Source organism: Ruditapes philippinarum, unplaced genomic scaffold, assembly GCF_026571515.1.
Source record: "Ruditapes philippinarum isolate M1 unplaced genomic scaffold, ASM2657151v2 ctg13766_1_1_1_1, whole genome shotgun sequence".
In the NCBI taxonomy this organism is placed as follows: Eukaryota; Metazoa; Mollusca; class Bivalvia; order Venerida; family Veneridae; genus Ruditapes; species Ruditapes philippinarum.
Window position 1 is genome coordinate 28,472 of NW_026857682.1, and position 21,397 is coordinate 49,868.

Consider the following 21,397-nt stretch of genomic DNA (forward strand, 5'->3'; position numbering starts at 1 on the left):
TGAGATGTAATATTCGTATACAGAAAATAGAGTTTCAGAAAACGTGTTTCAAAGTGTGAAACTACAAGAACACGTTTACATAATGTACTGTAAAATCGTTTAACTTTGTGAATCTACTTTTGTCATATTTAACATATTATTTTTTTACGTACGTTTGTAGTTCTACTTGTACTGAACCACGTTTTCTGAAACTCTGTTTTCTGTAATCGAGTTTTACATTACATTTAAAATCTCACGTACAGAAAGTGTGAAAATTTAATTGTGTATGATATGCAATGGACAATACGAACTTGTAAATTTTTTGTCGTTTTCATTGTATACCATTTTATATTTTCTATAACTGTCAATTGATAGAGTGGCTGGGTTTAAGTGGGTTATAAGTATACACTGTATGGCAACTTTCCAGGTTGACTTGTGGGGGAAGATCTAAAAAACTGTTCAGTATATTTTTAAGGTACGAGTGGGCATCTGAGTAGACCCACTGATGTTCCGTAAACTACGTTCCATTAGCTGTTATACAAATACACTTAAGCCAGTGAACGGTAGTGGAACATTAGACCGGTTGGCAGTCAAGCCAGCTGGATATATTTTTATGCTGAAGAGATATAATGTAAGAATCTTATTTTCATTTGTTGGAATAAAGCAGATGTCAATTTTCTATTGTTTATTTTTCTAGAAGCAAGTGATATGTTTTCATTTCAATTATCATTTTATTTCTTGCATATCACTTCGCAAAATTCATTGGCGCCAATTCAATAGATTTAAAAATGATACAAGGTTAATATATTCTATCGTACTCATACTATTTGGAAGGACTTTTATTAATTTTTTGGGCTAATATTTGCTAATATAGATATTCATGTTTATTTTTTGTCTCAAGCAATTTAATATAAACTTATCAATGTATGAATATAGATATATTTAAGCCTTTTACTGCTGACTGAGAAAACTTTATATTCCAGTCTCACTGTTATAAAGATTACAGTCAACACGGAGTTTATAATTGCTCTTTTAAAGAAATAAATCTAATCAAAGAACACTCTAGAAAATATATAGGTATTTAAATCCTTATAGCTAATTGTAATCATTGCAAATTGTTTCTCACAGAATAAAATATCCTAATGTTTTTGAAGGTCATAACTTACAATGTAAATAATTGTAAATGTCATAAATGGCACACTTAGAATTTCAAGGAAGCCAACTCCATTTTTGTAAAGGAGAATCATTACACGCCTTGATAGATACTTGTTCATAATTGTTCACTGTCAAATAACCAATACTTGTATTACTAATTATAAAACCATTGCTTTCATCAACTTTCCATTTTAATTCCGGAACGAGTAGGTATTGAGCTTTTGTGGGAAATGAAAGTTTCTTCTTCCGTCCATCAAGTTTAATCCAATGTCTGCTAATGCGTATATTCATATTGTCGGTGAGTACACAAAACTGGCTCACCTGATCGCCACAATGGGATGTTATAAGCTCGAAAATACCATCAATACTAGTAATTTCTATACACTGGTCTGTAGCTTTATTGAAAATGTTCCCGCTTTTACGAACATTTTTCGGGATAAACGGATTCGAAATTTTACAAAGTTGGTCAATATAATGTTGGTATGGCTTGCAATTATTTAATATCTTTATTTTAAATCTATCTGTAAGGTCACCAGGATCAATTTGTTTAGAATTGTTTCCTCTATGTAATGCTTCAGACGCTAATTTTTTGCTTTCCCCATCCATCCAAACAAGAATAAATCTGAGCTTATTTCCCTTTTTATAATCAAAGTCGGGTTGATGCTTGATGATTATTTGGATGCTGAAAAATTCTATAAATTATTGGTTCTATTCATCACGGTGTTACTTCTATAAGTCCAATGAAGAAATCAGACACAGTTTACTCGATTCCCTTTGTTCTAGCTTTCATCAAACCATTCGTGTACAATAAGTTTATGTTTTTGTACATTTGAAACGTGTATATTAGCAGCAAGTTTCAATTCTTCATCCACAGATCCACCGTCAACTAGGATGATTTCGTGTATGAGATTTCCAGGAGACGTTTCGAGCACGCTATTAATCGTTCTTAATAAGCACGATATAGTTTCGTCCCTAAATGTGATCACAATGCTTACTGCAGGATTTGATTTTCTTCCATGCATCAAGTCATTATCTTGGGATATCTCATAGATTTAGTTTTCTTGAAGTTTTAATACACGTAATATAATCTCCATATTAATCCTATATGAAAGACAAAAGTTAACACTAAAGCAACTTTAAAGATAAGTTTTTTACAATGAAAATATAGTTTCATTATTATATTAAAACGTATTGTGATCCCTTTTGTATAATATTGACGTTTCAATCACAGTATTTAACACTCCTTTCTAATAATAACATGAGGAATGTTCACATATTTTGTTTAATCTCAAGTATATATGCATACATAATTCAATAAAACTGCAGTTGTTTTTGTCTTGCTATTTTATCTTGCATTTCACGATGCATGTTTGTCATAAAATGCTGCAAATCTTTTTAAGCCGTCATATTTGTTAGATTTATTCATAATATAAGCTTGTGTCTTCTCTCTTCCCGTTCTCTTATCTCAAGTCTCAAGTGCAAAACTTTAAGCACTCTTTGGTAGTTAATGTTGAATCCAAGGCCAATAAATCAATCAAATGAAATATTTACTGTTATATGGTATTGTTACATTAGTTTGTAGTGGTGATAAGTTTTGACTTATTTAGGAATCACATAATTTAATATAATAATAATAACACATTATAAAGAAAAATAAAGAACAATGTATTTAAGTGTTTCAAATCCCCCGTTAAGGGTCCGTTTCCGTGCTATTTTCTGTCTTTATCCACTTTGAAACTGTTTATATCCAGTAATGGTACATTTAGTCTCAACTATATTTATTTGATAAACAAAATGATTATCCATTTTTAAAACTGGTGATCTTAATTAAACGTAGTTAAAAAAAGGCGCAATGCCTTTGAAATTCATATAACATATATAAAAGATTCATACAATATTATATTTTTGGAATAACAAAAATAAACGAAATATAAAACAATAACAACTTGAATACTTCTTAAGCATAGAATGGGCAGATTTCTATCTGTAGCTAATAAAGCTGTTTTCGTTGAATTCAATATTTGAGTATTCGTGTAAAATGGTCATTACATAAAGTCTTTTTCAGAGAATAGATTTCCTTATTCTTAAGCATTCTGTCATGTAACACAATCACTTTCCAGGTAGTTGTTTAGTTGTCACGTGGTTGACCTTCTATGCAAATATTTATATACATTATCAAGAATTGTTAACAGTGTTTACCTATATAGGCTTAATATTTCAATCAGAACTATCTAAAGACAAACACAATATCCAGCATCAATGAATACAAAACAAGCATTTTCTGCCGATTGATACGGACTAAAGTAGCTTAGACAAAACGAATACGGAATAAAAACTGCTTAATCAAAACTAATACGGAATAAAAAAAGGTTTGATTCCAAAACTAATACAGATTAAAATAGCTTAATCAAAACTAATACGGAATAAAAATAGATTAATAAAAAGTAATACGATTAAAATAGTTGAATAGAACATAATACGGAATAAAAGAATTTATATAAAAATATGCAAAATAAAAATAATTGTAACTTAATCAAAACAAATATGTAATGTGACCATACACAAACAATGCCGATATGTAATTATTGCAAAAACATCAAGCAGACAAAACATTTATGACAGTTTAGGAAAATAACAATTATCATTATTTTTCCCAAAGTTTTATCGTTTGACTAGAATGGATTGATGAAAGTTGTTTTAAGTGTTAATAAAAATGATTTACTATTGACAAGGTCTGTTTCATTTAAATTGGTAGTAACATGACTAGTTTTTCTGATCTTAATATAATAAATTACCTTGATTGCATTTGCATAACTATTTTTTTTTTTGTTTTGGTCTCATTTCTTCTTCAGAATTATTGCAAACTAAGAAGGTCATTAGCCGCATCGCCAATGCATTAATTAACAAAATTGTCTTAAGATGACTGCACTTCAGTTTGTCTATTCAAAATTATTATATATCGCACAGCGCTTTTCAATGGTATTGTGATTTCGTGTTAACAGCAAAACACAATGGCGCGCGTGTTAATTCCTTAATGAGGTGCAATTTACTTAAGATATGTTTCTTCTTCACAATTACAGTGTATCAGGGGAGAAGATGTCCCTGTATAGTTAAGAGGGAAAATCATATACTTTTCTAAACAGTCATCCCTAATATGTCTGATACTTCATTACGGGATTGATTAGCACATCTGGACACAATATACAGTAAGTACAGATATATAGTTAGGGAAAGAGAAAAAGATTTACCAGCTTCCTTCTTAAGCTTATGGTAGAAATTTTTTTGGACACCACTCCATACCAAAAAAGAGACAGCCTCATAAATATTCCAGTACTTAATTATCATCATTATTCTTTACCCTGATTTAATATATGATACAAATACAAATGCTTGAGCAATTTATTTTTGGAAACTCTTCATGTAAGACTCGCAGAACATTTGCATCAATGTCTGAAATTGAATAAGGAACACATGATTCATTCAATTAGAATAATGTTTGAGATTAATTTGTAGTTAAACAAAATGTAAACATATGTTTTGCCAACCGTATAGGTCAAAGCTAAAAATTGTGTAAGCTTGTTTTGATTGGCTCTCGCATAAATGCAAACCTTTAATTAATTAAACGTTGATACTTATCTGCGTCTTAAAGAATTGCGTTTTAATAACAAGTTTTACTAAGATTTTGAAGTTAAAATAATTGATTGGTCATTTGCTTTTAATAAATTCTATGACGGTTATATTTTTTTAAAATAGAATTTAAATTGTAGATCTACTGACATCTTTTATATATAAAATGGATTCATTGATAGAAAAAAAAATCTTAATGAATATAAGTGTTTGATTTTTTTTGATAAATAGAAAGGCAGTATTTAAATAACACTTTACTTTGGAAAACTATTATTCAGACGAGTAAACTGATAGAGTGTTTGAAATTATTTTAATCAACTGGTATATGTGCTGTTATTTTGTAAATGATTACGGAATTCTTTTTGAAAGACCGTGTAAACACTAATCTATACACCCCTCCGAGGCCCACCCCAAACACATACATTTTTCTTAATTCCTGTCTTAATTATCATCTAAATATTTAAAATTTACAATTTTTGTCACATGAACATGATGCTGGCCAAACATTCAAACATGCGCAATTTTGGCCTTGTTTTCCTTTGTTTTTTTTTGTCAGGATCTTCCATCCATATGTCAGCCCCCAAGAAAACCCTCTCTGCACTTAGAGGAAAGGTGAAATGTGCATATAAATTGAGTGGGTGGTTTCTCATACTTCTAAAAATGCATTTTCCATATAATATATTTATAAAGATACAATAAAGTTATAGGATTAGGTTGATTTCTAACAAAATCCGTAACACACATAAAAATTCATGTTTTTACACAACTTCTCATGTATTTTTCAGGTTTTAAGGACGTTATAAATGCTGGTCTTTTATTTTTTTTCAATTTTCTTTAGTTTCTGATGCATGTTTAGAATTAAGTACGCGATTCTACATTTTCAGCAACGATGCTCGAATTTAGATATGGGCGTCGGGATGATGGCGGTGGTGGTGTGTGTAGGGGGGTGTGTGAAGCCCCGCCTACATTGTAAATTAAAGATATACACGATTGCAAGGTATCCGGTGGTTGAACTGTCCGCTGGTGAACTAATATTGGCGAGTATGAAGGTGCTTTACTCCAACTCAGAAACTCGCTAAAGTATGTAATCAGGCAGTCAAGCGGCCATTCAAAAAACGATATTATTCTTCAGCTTCAAATCTTAAGCCGGATGACAAATGATGTTTGTAGCAAAGATGATCAAAGCGAGGAAATAAAAATCACAACAGCTATCAATGAAACATTTCACAATCTTTACAATAATACTGGACGTCAAGGGGCTAGACAATTTTTGTCGTGCTTTCAAATGGAAAATATGAAGAAACGAGCTTTATAAGAGAAGAAATGGCTAAAATTTATGACAAAGTTGATATTAAAGTTTTTGTAGTTGGTGTAGGACCTGATAATAATATGGATGGTCAACTGTCTTTGGCTAAAGAAGCTAGTCAAGTATTTGTGACAAAAGACGGCGTTGAGAACTCCAAATTTATAGTCATGCAGTCAGAAGTTACGTACAATGTATGCAAATAAACGTGGGTTATATTGAAAATGTTTGAAACGACCAGTGTTTATAGTCATATACACAAAATTCGTGTACAATATATGTAATTAAACATTGGTTATATTGAAACTGTTTGAAAAGATGGACGCATTTTTATTCAGCCAGGATTCACGCACAATATACATGATATATGCAATCATACTTATGAGTTTTGAAGGTTGAATTTATTGCAGGACTCGAGTAGTTCTCAAGTTCTCGTAAGTATTGGAACGATTTATAAGTCACTGACTACACCATATACTAAACTATAATATTATGTTGTTATATACACTATACTATAGTTATATTATATAATGATATTATATAATGATAACAAAAGTAATGATAAAAATAGAATGAGCAATGCTATTCATATATACAGTACGAGGCACACAATTTAAACTCTAGACATCTTCTAAGAATTTAGAGTTAGTTTTTGCCGCTAACTGATTTTATTCTCATGTTTAGTTGACAAGGTTTTTGTCTAGTTGGAATGAAGCGCAGGTAAAGCTTTTTACAGAGATCCCAGAAGAAGGGGTTCTTCAACGCTACCTGTGGCAATACATTGCCCGCAATAAACTTGGGTACAGCATAAGTAATTAATGTTTGATATGGGTTATGATTGAAAAAACTTTCCGTTTTGTTGAAAAAAATGACACTTTTGCGATTTTTTAAATAAAATTTCTGTTTTGCATGTTGAATGTTATTGTGAACTGAGGTAAATTTTTAATGGCTGGAAGAACATATGGCGGGGATAGAATTGCAACCATAGTAATTTTGTAGTTAATTATAATGAAGTAATTTACTTTTGGTGTCCTGTTATAGTATGCAAACAAAAGATACTAATAACTCATTTACCTGAACCATTTTCTTCGCTTGCGTTGTTTGTTTGACAACCTGTACATATATAGTTATTTGATACTTTGCATGGATTTCAAAATTCTGCTTTGTTTACATTTTGGATTTGTTTTGACAATCGATTTCACATTAAGCGCTACTGCCTTTAAACATGATTTAAAACATTATTTAACGCTGTAAAACTAATGCGTGCGACATGTAAAGAAGGGGGGAAACTCGTTATGAGAAATAGTGTCTTAAAAATAAAAGCCTTTTAAATAATCAAATTAATATTGGGTGACACTTTTGTCATGCCTGGTACAACAGAGCTACCTCTTAGTCATTCATACAATAATTATTTAGAGTAGCTTCTCTAGTATTTAATCGCTTTCTTTTAAGAGATGTATTTAAACTTGAGGTTAATCTGTAAATATCACCCGGAAGTTTGACATATACACGAGTCTTTACGTGATATTCGTTTCAGTATCAAAACATGCGCTGGATATAAAAGTGACACTTTGCCAACCAAAGGATATATAGTGAGTGAACAGGTGAAAATAAAAATAAATTTACATTTTGCATTAATTCCTTTCAATTTGATAATTAGTTTGCATAGACAATGAATAACGCATGGAACCAAATGAAATTTCTGTAAATACCTTTTGGTATTTACCTGTAACGTTCAGTTTATAAAAAAGAGTGTGGTAAACTTCATCCTAAACATTTTTCAGTATCAACTGTTGGTCAAACACCATTTTAACAGTCAATCATTTGAAATATAAAACCGATTCAGCTGAACTTGACTTTACAGATATGAGGATAATGTCACCTACAGATATGAAAATAATGAGTGAAATTGTATAACATATTGAGGATATAAAGATATTGTTTTCAGTTTATTGACACTTTTTTTTTAAAATAAAGGGTAGCAAACAGGAATGGAGGTACTCGTATGTTTGATACTGGCATTTATAGCTGAAACAACAGCTGGACCGTGCAATAAGAGATGCGAGTGGTCACCTTGGGAAGGATGGTCCGAGTGTAGCCAAACTTGCGGTGGAGGATATAGAGTAAGATACAGACCTTTTTGCTGCAGGTCCGATTTAGTCCTACGTGCTTGTTTAGCAAATTGTGGAAAGGATATGTCCTTCTATTTAGGTGGACGCGATTCATATGAAAGTTGTATGGACATATGTTATAATGGTGGAATATTTCAGAAATCAAGCAGCGGACAGGGAAATTGTAAATGCGATTTTTTACACGAAGGTTACTGTTGTGAAGGAGGTAAAATTTAATACTAATGAGAATGATGCTTCATTTGTAAATTGAATAACATTTCATTGTGCATGCCTATAAATAGAGACAAAAGGAAACTGATATTTCTAGAAATATGTTTCAATGTTGACAAATAGTTTTACATATTTCGGAATATACTTGTTAAGATTGTATTTGAGCTATAATATTCTAGATTTTGCTTTAAACATAAACTATGTGTTTATAACTTTTATTGATATATATGTATATATATTCATATAATTTTATAACAGCCAAAGGATAGTTTCAAAACCAAACCGTAGCACTATCATGTGTTCACGTATAGATAATATTACGTGTAAAATACGTAACAAAAAAAACAAAAAAAAAACAACAACAAAACAAAAATCCACAAAACAATGATGTATATTTAGCTCATTAACATTATTGCAAACAAACTGTCCCATGAATGAAAGAAAATCATTAATAAAAATTCAGGTTTTAAGATATTACTGATACATTAGTAGACGAAATTGAAAAACGACAGGTTCTTATTATTAATTAGACTTTTGTGAGACAGTTATATGTAGTGTTTCTGTTAAACTGACTGATAAGGTGATACACACTTGCTCAAACAGAAATATGTAGTAACATAGTTTTAAAACATGCAGTACAAATTAAACATGCATTATATAACTGCAATCAATATCTAGTAAGTCTTTTTTATTTAATAGACCTTGATGTTTGGAAAATTGACATGACAAAAATATTGGAATAGCCTTATAAAAAAGCCTTATAGAATCCTACAGAAAGCTGTGGTTATACTGTGCACAATGTACTATAGAAAGACATGATATTAAAAGGAATGTATTCACTTTTCCTACGCTTTAAATTTTACAGCCCAATGCCTCCATATACAACTGACATGCACTGTTTTACAAAATGATTGGTGAAATACAATACCACTTAAACAAATTTTACAAAATAACGGATCGAATAAAACATTTAACAAGTATCTATGAAAGTGACGGTTATTTTTTTGTCCATTTTTCAAAATCACTTCATGTAAATAAGTACAACCCCGACCAAGTTGACAATTACCTTTTTAAAAACTGAAAAATAGCATTTACTCATAAACATTATGTTTGTTTTCAGGTTTATCGATTACATTTGGAGTCTTTTTCAGCTCTAGGACTGACATTTTTTAATTTATGGGCACATCAAGTGTTTTATTGTTTGCATCGTCACCTCAGTGCAGTAACAGGTTAACTCCTATTGTACGGGCTAACCAGGTATTGCAGTAAGGTGGTAGTATTTGTATAAATCTACTCTACATTGATTAAAATAGGTTGCGAGTAAAAACAGATATGTTTAAATTTAAGTAAATCAGGGTTATAAAAAGGTATTAATAAAGTAACATAGAGTAATAAATATAATAAAGTTAAAACGTAGAGTGAAATTAAGAATCCCTAAAGAAAGCCCAACAAGACAAAATTGGAAATGTTGCAGGCTCGGTTAATTTGAGCCTGTTCATGGACGGTAATGGAAAGTGCAAGTTACCATCCACGCCCCCCCCCCCCCTAGCACCAGCTTAAGCAGAATTCAACATTTAACATGAACTGGTACAATTTTGAATTTTGAAACATTCGTAGATGTGTTCATATGGCGGTTATCATGGAATCTTCAATGTGACAATAAGTGTCATTCCATGAAAAGCGGCATATGGTCCCCAAGTAAAAAATGCGTGTGCCCTAAACGAGTAAACAATTGGCGGAACTAAATAAAATGGAATTTTGAAAGGGGATCTGAGGTTATGAAGCCTGCATATCTATAAACCTTTGGAATATGTACATACTCAAAACAAAACAAAATACAGTATCTAAAAACAAAAATTCATAACATTTACAATTGATAGAATGGAAACAACCACATTAGTTTCAAGTGCATTTGTAAAATACATTCACATTCAATTAAATGATTTGCTACTAAATATACACTTTAGCACTGATCAGAACATACTAATTTAAAGTTAATGAAATTTGCTGCAAATACATGTCTCAAATTGCAAATTAAAAGAACGTAATACCAAATTTATGTTACGTTTATGTGAAAGTATTGGTTATAATTGACGTACAAAATGAAACAAGTTGTGGGATGATATTTTATGATGTTTGCTTTTCTTTATTATTCTTTAGTTGTAGTTTTTGTTTGTCTTTGTTGTTTTTTATGTATTAACCAAGGCCGCATAAGTCAGAATTCCCCCTATAATATTTAAAAAATCAATATAACATAAGATTTACAAATTTTCATATTAAATTGATATTAGCCCAAGAATGTGATTCTATCGATGAAAGTACATACATCTTAAACGCTATGGATATCAAATCCAATTCTAACTTAAGAATGTTCTCGCGTTTCATTGCTACCGATATAGTATCCTTTTTAAAACCTATGAAACAAACCTATCTATATGATATGCAACTTGAAAAGAACTTTAACATGCCAAGGATATTTAAATCACTAAAAGGTTTTTTGTGAACAATTTTCTTTTCTGACATTGTGTTTCTTTTCGTATTGAATTTTGACATTCTGAGATCAATAGAATTGGTGAAGCATATTGAATAGTATATCATAATCTCATCGAAACTATTTTAGATAACTGAACATTTATGTGTATTATAAATACATTGTAAAACAAACATTAACAGAAAAGCCTCGCTTAGAACAACCCAGTGGCAGAAGAAGCTGTGATGACATATGCACGTGGTCTTCATGGGAAGAATGGAGCACGTGCTCTGTGTCTTGTGGTGGTGGTGGACATCAACAACGTGAAAGGCATTTATGTTGTCTTGAGGAATACGGCGACTTTCAAAACTGTGCAGAAAGATGTAACAAAGACACTAAGGACCAGGTTGAGGATCGAACCTGTGGAGGTAATTGTTTATATGGTGGAACAATGAAGAAAGGCGATTACGGTTGTCAATGTTTGGACAGGACATTTGGACATTGCTGTGAAGAACGTTCGTATTTTCTTATATTATTTTTTGAAACGGGTAGAATATATTTGTGCAACATATGAAAATAGTATTATAACCTTTTTACTCAATTTTAATTTTAGTGATTAAAACGCAAAATAATGATTGTAGCAGGTGTTAAGTGAATTAGTCATGGAAACTGCTCTGCAGTATCATTGATTACAGTACAGTATGTGTTGAAAATTAAAACATAAAACCTACGCTGCAAGGGCAGGAGGAGGAGAGACAAAGAAAAATAATGTAGAAAGGTGTAACTATTTTATTGTCTTTGTATCATAAACAGATTCAATTAAACCAAAAATGCAAATTAAATCGTTTTACTTATTTGTTTTCATCGCTCTGTAGGGATCTCACTATCATCATGAATTTTACAATGCATTAGGAAAGAGATCTTTTTTTCTAACTTGAAAATTATTTTTCAGTATTATCAGGTTGCACACCCTTTCCAACTGACGTTATATTTGTGTTAGATTCGTCAACAAGTCAATCGAAAGACGAGTTTCGTCAACAGCTCGATTTTGTATTAAATTTCATTGATCAAGTTAACATTAGCAAAGAAGAATTTCAAATCGCGATAGTAACATTTTCATTCGAGGCGAAAATAGAAATTAATTTTAATCAATCTACAAATAAAAACAATCTTCGAGATGCAATAACTAAAATTTCATTCAGACCGGGTGCTACCTTTACAAACAAAGGGCTAAATGCAGCATTAAACGTTGCAAGACAAAGTGAAAGACGAAAAGGGATGGTGACACTCACGTATGCATTTGTTCTGACCGATGGAATGTCAACTAAACGACAGGATACACGTTTAGCAGCAAAGGCATTGAGGGACCATAATGTTCACGTTGTTGCAATAGGTACGTTTAAAGTAGATTTTGATTTCTGTCCTAATTGAAATGTCTGCCATTGGTAAACTATAATCAAAATAAATGAATAGTGTATGTTTGCTAAGAATCTAAAAAAATAAACTTAAACTTAGTTAACGTAAATCAAATGATACTTTCTCAATATTTGTAATCATGTCTTTCGAATTATCTCTAAAGAATGAGCACCTTCATGCTTAAATCACTTTCAACCAACGTATGATATATTAACGTTATTGTTTAAAAAAAGAAAGATAATTTATACTTAAATTCTTAAATAAATGTTTTCGAGGAATCTGCCACTTTACAGTAGTTTAATTAATTAAAGTGCACATATAATCTTCTATTTAAAATAAGAAATAAAATATCATTTATTATCCCCCGCCTTTTCGAAGAAAAAATGGGGATATAGAAATAGGCTATGTCCGTCTGTCCGGGCGAACATCCTATGGTATATGAGCTTCATTCCGTCCATAAATTAAGTTAAAAAAAGTAGGAAATCCCATAAACTGACTGGTTAATCTGGTAATTGTACTGGTTTATGGGGAAAAATGCCACATAAAGATCAAAGAAAGAGCACATAAACCAAAATTGTTGGCACTTCCGTCCTCCGTCCGTTTGTTCGTCCGTCCGTCCGTCACACGTTCGTGTCCGGTCCATAACTTTATCAAAGGAATTTGAAATAACTTGGCAAAAATGTTTGTTATAATAATAAGATGTATCATGCGCAACAACCATACACCTACATTCAGGGTCAATGTCGCACTTGCTCAACCAAGATCAACATTGTCTATTTTAGGGTATATGTCGTGTCCGGTCCATAACCTTCTTATCTTTGAAGGGATTTTGTAAATACTTGCCACAATTGTTTACAATAATGAGACGATGTGTCTTGCGCAAAACCGGTCACCTACCTTCAAGGTCAAGGTCACGCTTGGAGGTCAAAGATTGTCTTTTATATATTTTGTGTCCGATCCTAACTTTTTCTTAGATCAAAGGATTTTGCAAATACTTGGCATAAATAGTCACTATAATACGATGATATGTCATGCACAATACCTGCATCCCTACCTACAACGTCAAGGTGTCTCTTAGAGGTCAAAATTAAAATTGTCTGTTTTAGGGTACATTTTGTGTCCGATCTAGAACTTCTTCATAGTTCAAGGGATTTTGAAATAACTTGGCACAAATAGTCACAATAATAAGACGATGTATAAAGTACAACACTTGCATCCCTACCTCCAAGGTCAAGGTCACACTTAGAGTTCAAATGTTATCAGAGTCTGTTATATGGTTTATTTTGTGTCTGGCCCATACCTTCTTCATAGATCAAGGGATTTTAAAAATACTTGGCACAAATAGTCATAATGATAATATGATATGTCATGCGCAACACCTGTATCCCTACGTCCAAGGTCAAGGTCACACTTAGAGGTCAAAGATTTACCCAGTCTGTTATAGGGTATATTTTGTGTCCAGTCTATAACTTTTTCATAGATCAAGGGGTTTTAAGAATAATTTGCACAAATAAACACAATATTAAGACGATATGTCAGGCTCAAAACATGGGTATCACACTAAGAGGTCAAAGATTAACTTAGTCTGTTATAGGGTATATTTTGTGTCCGATCTATAACTTCTTCATAGTTCAAGGGATTTTGAAAATACTTGACACAAAAAATAACAATAATAAGACGATATGTCATGCACAACACTTTCATCCCTACCTCTAAGGTCAAGGTCATACTTAGAGGTCAAAGATTAACATGATGGATTTTTAAAGTCCGTGTTTCATTTTATTTTTTAATAAATTTGTTGTAGCATTTGCAGATCTAGCATCGATCATAATTTTGCACTGAAAGTCCTGAGATCCATACCTCAATCTTTTGAAACAGCGCACTTTTGTGCTTCATTTAAAACTTCCCTGAGGCGGGGGACGTTGGTAACTCTGTTACAAATTCTTGTTTGTATAGTTGTATGCTTAAAGTAACTGTTACCAATATATCTTCATTTTCAAAGGGATAGGAAAGGAGGTGTCACACAAAGAACTGATAGATATTGCATCACCTGGAGACCAACATAGCCCGTCTTACGTTTTTTCTGTCGGCGACTTTAATGCACTGAATACCTTACTGAAACAGCTCGTCGATATTACCTGTGATGACTGCAGTGCAGTTAGCCATTTTTCAAATGTCCTGTTTCTTCTGGATGAAAGTCATGACATGTCTGAAAATGAGTTTGAAATATCAGTAGATATACTAACATCAATTGTGACAAATACTGATCATGTAGGTGAAAATAATGGTCCGGCTTTTGGATTGTTTCAATTTGGCGATGCATTAAAGAATGTGATAAAACTATCGAATCACCAGTCACAAAGTGGACTGACTCTGAATCTAAGAGTCTTACGCCGGACGAGAAGTGATGCTTGTAGTAAAGATGAACAATGCAATGAAATGAACATGACAAATGCGATAGGTCAAATCGTTAAAAACTCCTACAACATCTCCGGAAGAGATAATGCTAGAAACTTCCTCATTGTTCTATCTAATGGTCACTTTGAAAAGCCAAGTATGATCAAAAACGAAATAGCAAATATCAAGGAATTAGCTGATGTTAAGGTTTTTGTGGTTGGAATAGGATCTGATATCCATATGGATGGATTGTTAGCCCTGACTAAAGAAGCAAGTCATGTTTTTGTAACTGAGGACAATCGTGATCACTCAAATTTAATTGTAATGCAATCAGAATTTAAGTACAACATTTGCTTAAAGCATTGAGAATACTGGTGAATTCCATTTAACATTTTTGTGTCTTTTGTTTTTGTATATTGTTAAGTTTTGCTCTGTAGTTTGACCTTTGACAATATGTTATTTACTACGATAAAAAGATTGTTCTCTTACGCGATATTAAATAATAAGCTATGTTACCTGACATTGATATTGTCTTGCATCCTTTTATTTGTTAAAGTATGGTTCTTATGAGTACACAAATGTTTATATTTAACCCTCTCCTTATCTTGATTGGTTTTATTCTAAAGTATATTAGATAAGCGGTATTACATGTCGTTATCATTAGGATTGGTTTAATTTTATCAAGTTTAATCAGCATGCCTTCCTCTTTTTATTTTGATCCGTTTCATTTTATCAAATTTAGGCGGCATTGTTGTCTTTTTTATTTTTGGTAAGTTCAATTGTATCAAGTTTAAGCGACATTGCATCCTCTTTTTAGTTTGATTTGTTTAATGCGGTTGTTTGGTATATTTTTATCACATTTTATGTTAGATGTATTTTACAACATTCTCGTTTATGATGTTTTATTTTCATGTTTTTTTCCTGCTTTTCTTCTGACGTTTCAATAATTATATGCAGGCCGCGTTTAATATTTATTAATAATAACATTATTATAGGTTCTTTTCAAATAAAGTCGAAAAATACGTTGCTATTTTTTTTTAAAAAGTTATGTCGGTCGAATATTAAACAAACTACAACTATTAAAAGTATGCCCTAAACTTCATAATGATTGTCCATTTGGGAAAGTTATAGAATTAATTTCAGCAATAACAGGGAAATTTCTTTTGTATATTGAACATCAAAGAACAATCTGCCGTTTAAGGTCAAGCAAGGGCTTGTTTACATGTTGAATTGCATTTTGAATAGTTTAAATCGTCGTTTTGTCAAATCTTACTTTAAATCTTATTATCATCAGAATGATTATATTATTTTCCCTGCAACTGAGGAATGAATGAATAAAAGAATGTTCGTCGCGCATTCAATTCTGTTTCTGTGTTTCTTGCCGTTAGGGTTGGGTGTAAATATATTTGGCATTAGTCTTAATTGAAATGAACTAATTTCCCCCTGTAACTGTAAAGATATTGTAAACAAAACATTTTACAAACGTGTAATCCACTTGAAAGTACTTTGTAAATTAAACTTCATAAACAAATACATTGCTGATTCTTTTTATCGCATGTGTGTTCTTGCAAGTAATACAATATTTAATACTACGTTGTGTTTGAAAGGAACCCAACTGAGGTCCCAAAAGCCGAAAAGCATAAAATTTGAATTTCTTTCTCAGATCAGCCGGGGGACACAAGAACCGAAATACATGTAGAAGATAACAAAGAAATAATCTTAGAAATAAATTGTAAATCATATTTTGAGCTATAATTATCCCTTATTGAATGAAAAGCCTTGCGACCCCTTTCAATTTATGTCATTTTTGCAATTAAAATAACTATTTCGTGTAAAGCGAGTAAGGGAATGATCTGAATTTTTGAACAAACATTAATTAGCTTGTTTAATTAGGTTGTTTACATAAATGTATAAGGTTGTTTACATACACGTTTTAGATTTTCTAGATGATATGACAGTGATCACATGAAAAGAGTCTACCATAGAAGACAATTGTAAAATGAGAGACAGTATATTAAAAGTGTCTCTTTTGTTTTCTGCTATTATATATATTTTATAAATACTGCAACTATCTAAAATATTTTTTTTGTTTTGGTTGATTGTAATACAAATTTATAGCCTGTTTCAGTTTAAATAATTTTCTTTAGAGAACAATTTGCATTTTATGCTGTTCTTGTCATTGAGTTAATCAGTATAATCTCTGAATGATGTTTTTTATGTAAAGCTGATTTAGTTCTATTTCCAAATAATGAATTCATGTTCGATAATTAACTTAACATTTAACGCATAAAAGATTTTAAGTAAAACTTTAAAATGTGAAAGTAAGTGATTGAGATAATCTTTCTGGCTTTACTGAAATAAAAAGGTATCAGCAATAGAAGTAGCAAGACTATTACATGTATTATATTTTGAAGTTACTTTTCTTAACGTTCCAAACATTTCTGAGCAAAATTTATATGCTTTAAGGAATAATCTAAAATTATAGTAAAGTTACTGACATTTCTAATTTTAACAACCTGGTGCCACATAAGAATCACTGAACATACTTTATCTAAAATGCAAATGCTTTGCAAGTCCCTTAATTAATCATTGAAATACGTTTTTTTCAACTTTTTAAAAAGTGTATCATGACTCATTTTATGACCAATCGTTTGCCAAAGCAATACATAATATACAAAATAATGTTAAAAATACATTTATAACCATGCCGTTAACTTATATGTTTCTTTTAAATATTATCAATGATCTGCTAAAAGTTATCATGAATATTGACATTTTTCTGAAGATCAATAATTGATAAATAATCCAATATGTGTCATATTACATCACATGTTTTAATCTAATCATTTGCCAACAAAAGGAGATTACTATCGATTTAACAAGGTTTATTGCCATACCTAATACTTTGTACTTTTTAGTACATTTTCCATGTATCTATGATAACAGAATAATCCGGCTTTGAAAATACATTCTTTACTAATAAAATAGAATTATTGTTATTCTAAATGTCACAGACTTTTGCAGACTAACAGATAATAACTTTGCCTTTTATCTGCAATGTCATCTTTTCATTATTTTAGAAATTGCCATATGTATCATGTGTTTCTAATAAATTAATATCAGATGTATACAATTATTGTAGTTTATCAAATTTAACAATTAAGAAAATCTTAAACGTTTCCCTGCTCATTTACTATTACTTTTAAAACAAAAACCTCGATTTAATACAAAATCGCATATTCATGCCCGAGATATTTCTTTTAAGATTATAATTCTCATGCCACTACGATATGTGACTCCAAAGTAACGCACAAATGCCTGCGGTTTATTTCTATATTTTAGAGATAATTTTGCAATTATTTTTTATGTTTAAGTAATTCAACAATGTCTTTTTAGGACTTCTTTAAAAATGATCATAGATAGAAACAGTAATGTTGTTAAACATAAAACTGTACATGCATTCCTAACAAATAAACTCAACAGAATATCTTAAGGACCATGGGGAATATGGAAACATTTGCCTCCCTTATATGTTAGAATGTTTAATCACTTCATATATTTAAAGACACTATTTACTTGCTCTGTATTGTAATGAAATCTTTTTATTTAACCCTTTTTTAAATTTCACTTGTTTTTTTTATGATTCAAAAATATTCAAGTCCTCATTTCATATTTTCTGTTTTTTATTTCAAAAAAGTAAAAAACTGTTTGAAGACTTAATAAGCCCTCAGAAATGGGTATTTAATTTTTTTTTTTTTGTAGATTGAGCAGATATGTTATTATATTATGTTGTTACAATACTTACGTGAATGTTCTATCTGATTTACCTTTCAAAAGAAGATTAAGGTTATAAATTGAAAATTCCTTCTTATACCAGACTAAACATTAAGGAAAGGATTGATCTCTCGTGACCTTAATCTTGATTGAATTATGAATTAACAGTTTTCACAAAGCTTCTGTTGTCTTGGAATTAAGCAAAACAATATATAGAGGATATTGAATAAGTGTAGATTCAATACTGAATTTTTTGAACGAGTTTGAAACGAGTTGAAATAACATTATATAATGAACGTCTGTGGCAAGCAGGATATTACTTTAGTTGATGAGTTCAAAATTTTAAGTTATGCAGCTATACGAATTTAATATTCTATTTAATATCACATATCTAAAAATATGATTTTTTTAACGGCAAAAGGGATATTTTTTCTTCATTGACGCGCTAACATTTAGCGCTCCTTTTGCTATGTATTGTAATGAACGTCACGTCAAAAAATATATATAGGGACATGCAATACTGTTTTATTTTGAGACAAAGTAGCACGGATATTTGATATACGTATATTATAAGGAAATGAGTTTTAAAAATATTCATGCAACTTAAAATCGTTTTTGTTCCAAAAACAAATGCTTATTTTTCCTTAAATTTTTTGGTAAATAAAACATTATATAAAACCTTACAGTTTAAATGACTATCGACATCCCTCCTACATTTCTTATCAAATATTTGCATTGAACAAGAATAAACAAGATTTTCCCTGATATTTGTCTTCGTTTATCTAATTATCAAATGACGTCAAAAGACAGGACACACACTAAATGGAATATTTTAAAACGCAAGAATAGAATAAGAAACATGTTGTTATAGTATAAGCCATAGCTGTTTGTTAAAGGTACACTGTGCTTTACAACAGCAGGAGTCAAGTTCCGTGTGGTAGTGTGAAAAGTTTCCCCGTACTTTAACCTTCAGTGTTATATTTTCTAGTTTTTCGGGATCATTGATTCCTATACATTAAGTGTGCTAAGGGGTGTAAGTGTATGGCTCTTTTCCAGTATCCCTGAACAAGTCTGCAATTGCCATGTGATTTTGTTGTTCCCATTGCTTCTAAGGGATTTTCCCTTTTCCAGATTTTTGCCATGTTTTTTTATTCATTATTCATCTTTTAACTGATAATCATATAAGTATATACCAAAATTGCATAAAAATTATTTGGATTATTGCAGCTGCCGTATGTGTATATGAATCATACCAACGGCTGGTCTGTATAATAAAAATCGTCGTTACAAACGTGCAGTATTAATATTCCTGTGATATATCATTCAGTAAGAAATTAAATTAAAATAAAAAAGTCTAAGAATATATATATCCCAATTGTTCAGATACTTGTAATCAATTTGAATTAAGAATCCTTATATAATTACAGGCGGCTTCGTGAAAAAACGTTTCATGTATTTATTTTTTATTCAGTGTTGGAATTGAACTGTTTTTTTACCTTATAACTATCATTTGTCTGTTCTGCTTGTCACAGAGCCAAATTATATCTCCTTTTGATAATTGACGATAAGTTAAAAAGAATTATTGTCTTACAACAGTGCAGAACATAGCTTCAATATATAATTCAACATTGCATTTATTTGCATTACATATTTGAATATGTTTCAAGCATTTTCAATTTACTGAAAGAAATGTGTTCCATTTCCAAGACAAACATGTTGTTGGAAAGCATTCTTCACAAAAAAGCAAAGCGCTTATTTTCTAAGAATAGAAATAATTGACAATGTTGCCAATAAACATACTTATTTGCTTGTTTTGTTATTTCCGAACTTGTCATGTGTGTCATCAGGTGGTATTTTCTAAAGTGCAGGCGGTAAAGGAAAGAGTGCATTGATTAAAATGCCATGAATGAAATGGTATCATAAATTATAAATAAAACATGTTGCTTATAAAAGTGTATTGTGAATACAGTAAACGATTTGTAATGTCATACGTGGCCTGTTTGCAACATAAATATTGAATATTTTATACAAATAATGCGTGATTCAAATGCCATTTAGTGCTGGGTAATATGATGTAAAGTGCATTTGGGAGGCACCATGATGTAAATTGCTTCGTTGTCAAACAGTTCGTTTTATAACAGAAAACATTACATTTGAATAGTTATTTTCATATCTATGTACATTTAAAATTGATTGGTGTACAGTGAGCCCATTTTCTAAAAATATTTCATATCTTGATGAGATTAATAAAAATGTATCATTTGGATACTGTAAATATTTAGTATGAACACTTATATGAATTATAATATTCTTTTTGTTCTAGGAGATTCTGCCATATGAATAGATGTAATGTCGGATCGCGAATCTCACACTCAGTATGTTCATCAATGCAATATAACGTCACTTTAATATGATTTTATGAATATTTAAAGTAAGTTATTGTCTATAATGGAAGGTTTGTAATGCAATGAATAATTATATTGAAAGTATTAAGTATCAGATATAACAATGAAGTACGAAATAATTATAAATGGAAGTTGCTGGCAAGTGTGAGACACGTGATCCAATATAAAATATATATATTTAGCAGATTATAAAATGTTTTTGAACAAAATATCATTATTCTTTATATATATGTTAATTTTAAGTCACTTAGAACTTAATTAACATTTTAATTAACACAATTTTTCAATAAATAATAGATTTCTATTGGGTTTTTTTTTTCAAAATTTTATATTTTCTGGAAAATTGCCCCTTGTAGCTATCAACTTAAAGTTTTTAAGATATTCTGGAAATAAGCAAAATTATTGCAGGATTGAACTGACAATACTCAAAATTTGATTAAAAAAAAATTTGTTATTGGGCATTTTCACTACCCTTACCCCAAATACCCTTTTTAAAACACTGATGGTGTTTAGGGTGTTAAAATTTCGG

General features: G+C 30.7%; 1 protein-coding gene across 1 annotated transcript; it reads left to right on the forward strand.

Annotated features, from left to right (window-relative positions):
* The first annotated feature begins 8,179 nt into the window (after nucleotides 1-8,179).
* On the forward strand, nucleotides 8,180-15,867 carry LOC132750574 (collagen alpha-6(VI) chain-like). The gene is made up of 4 exons (XM_060740578.1): nucleotides 8,180-8,401; nucleotides 11,080-11,391; nucleotides 11,829-12,269; nucleotides 14,295-15,867. Exons 1-4 carry the CDS (start codon nucleotides 8,260-8,262, stop codon nucleotides 15,053-15,055), a joined length of 1,656 nt encoding a protein of 551 aa, XP_060596561.1. The 5' UTR covers nucleotides 8,180-8,259; the 3' UTR covers nucleotides 15,056-15,867.
* Nucleotides 15,868-21,397: the final 5,530 nt, after the last annotated feature.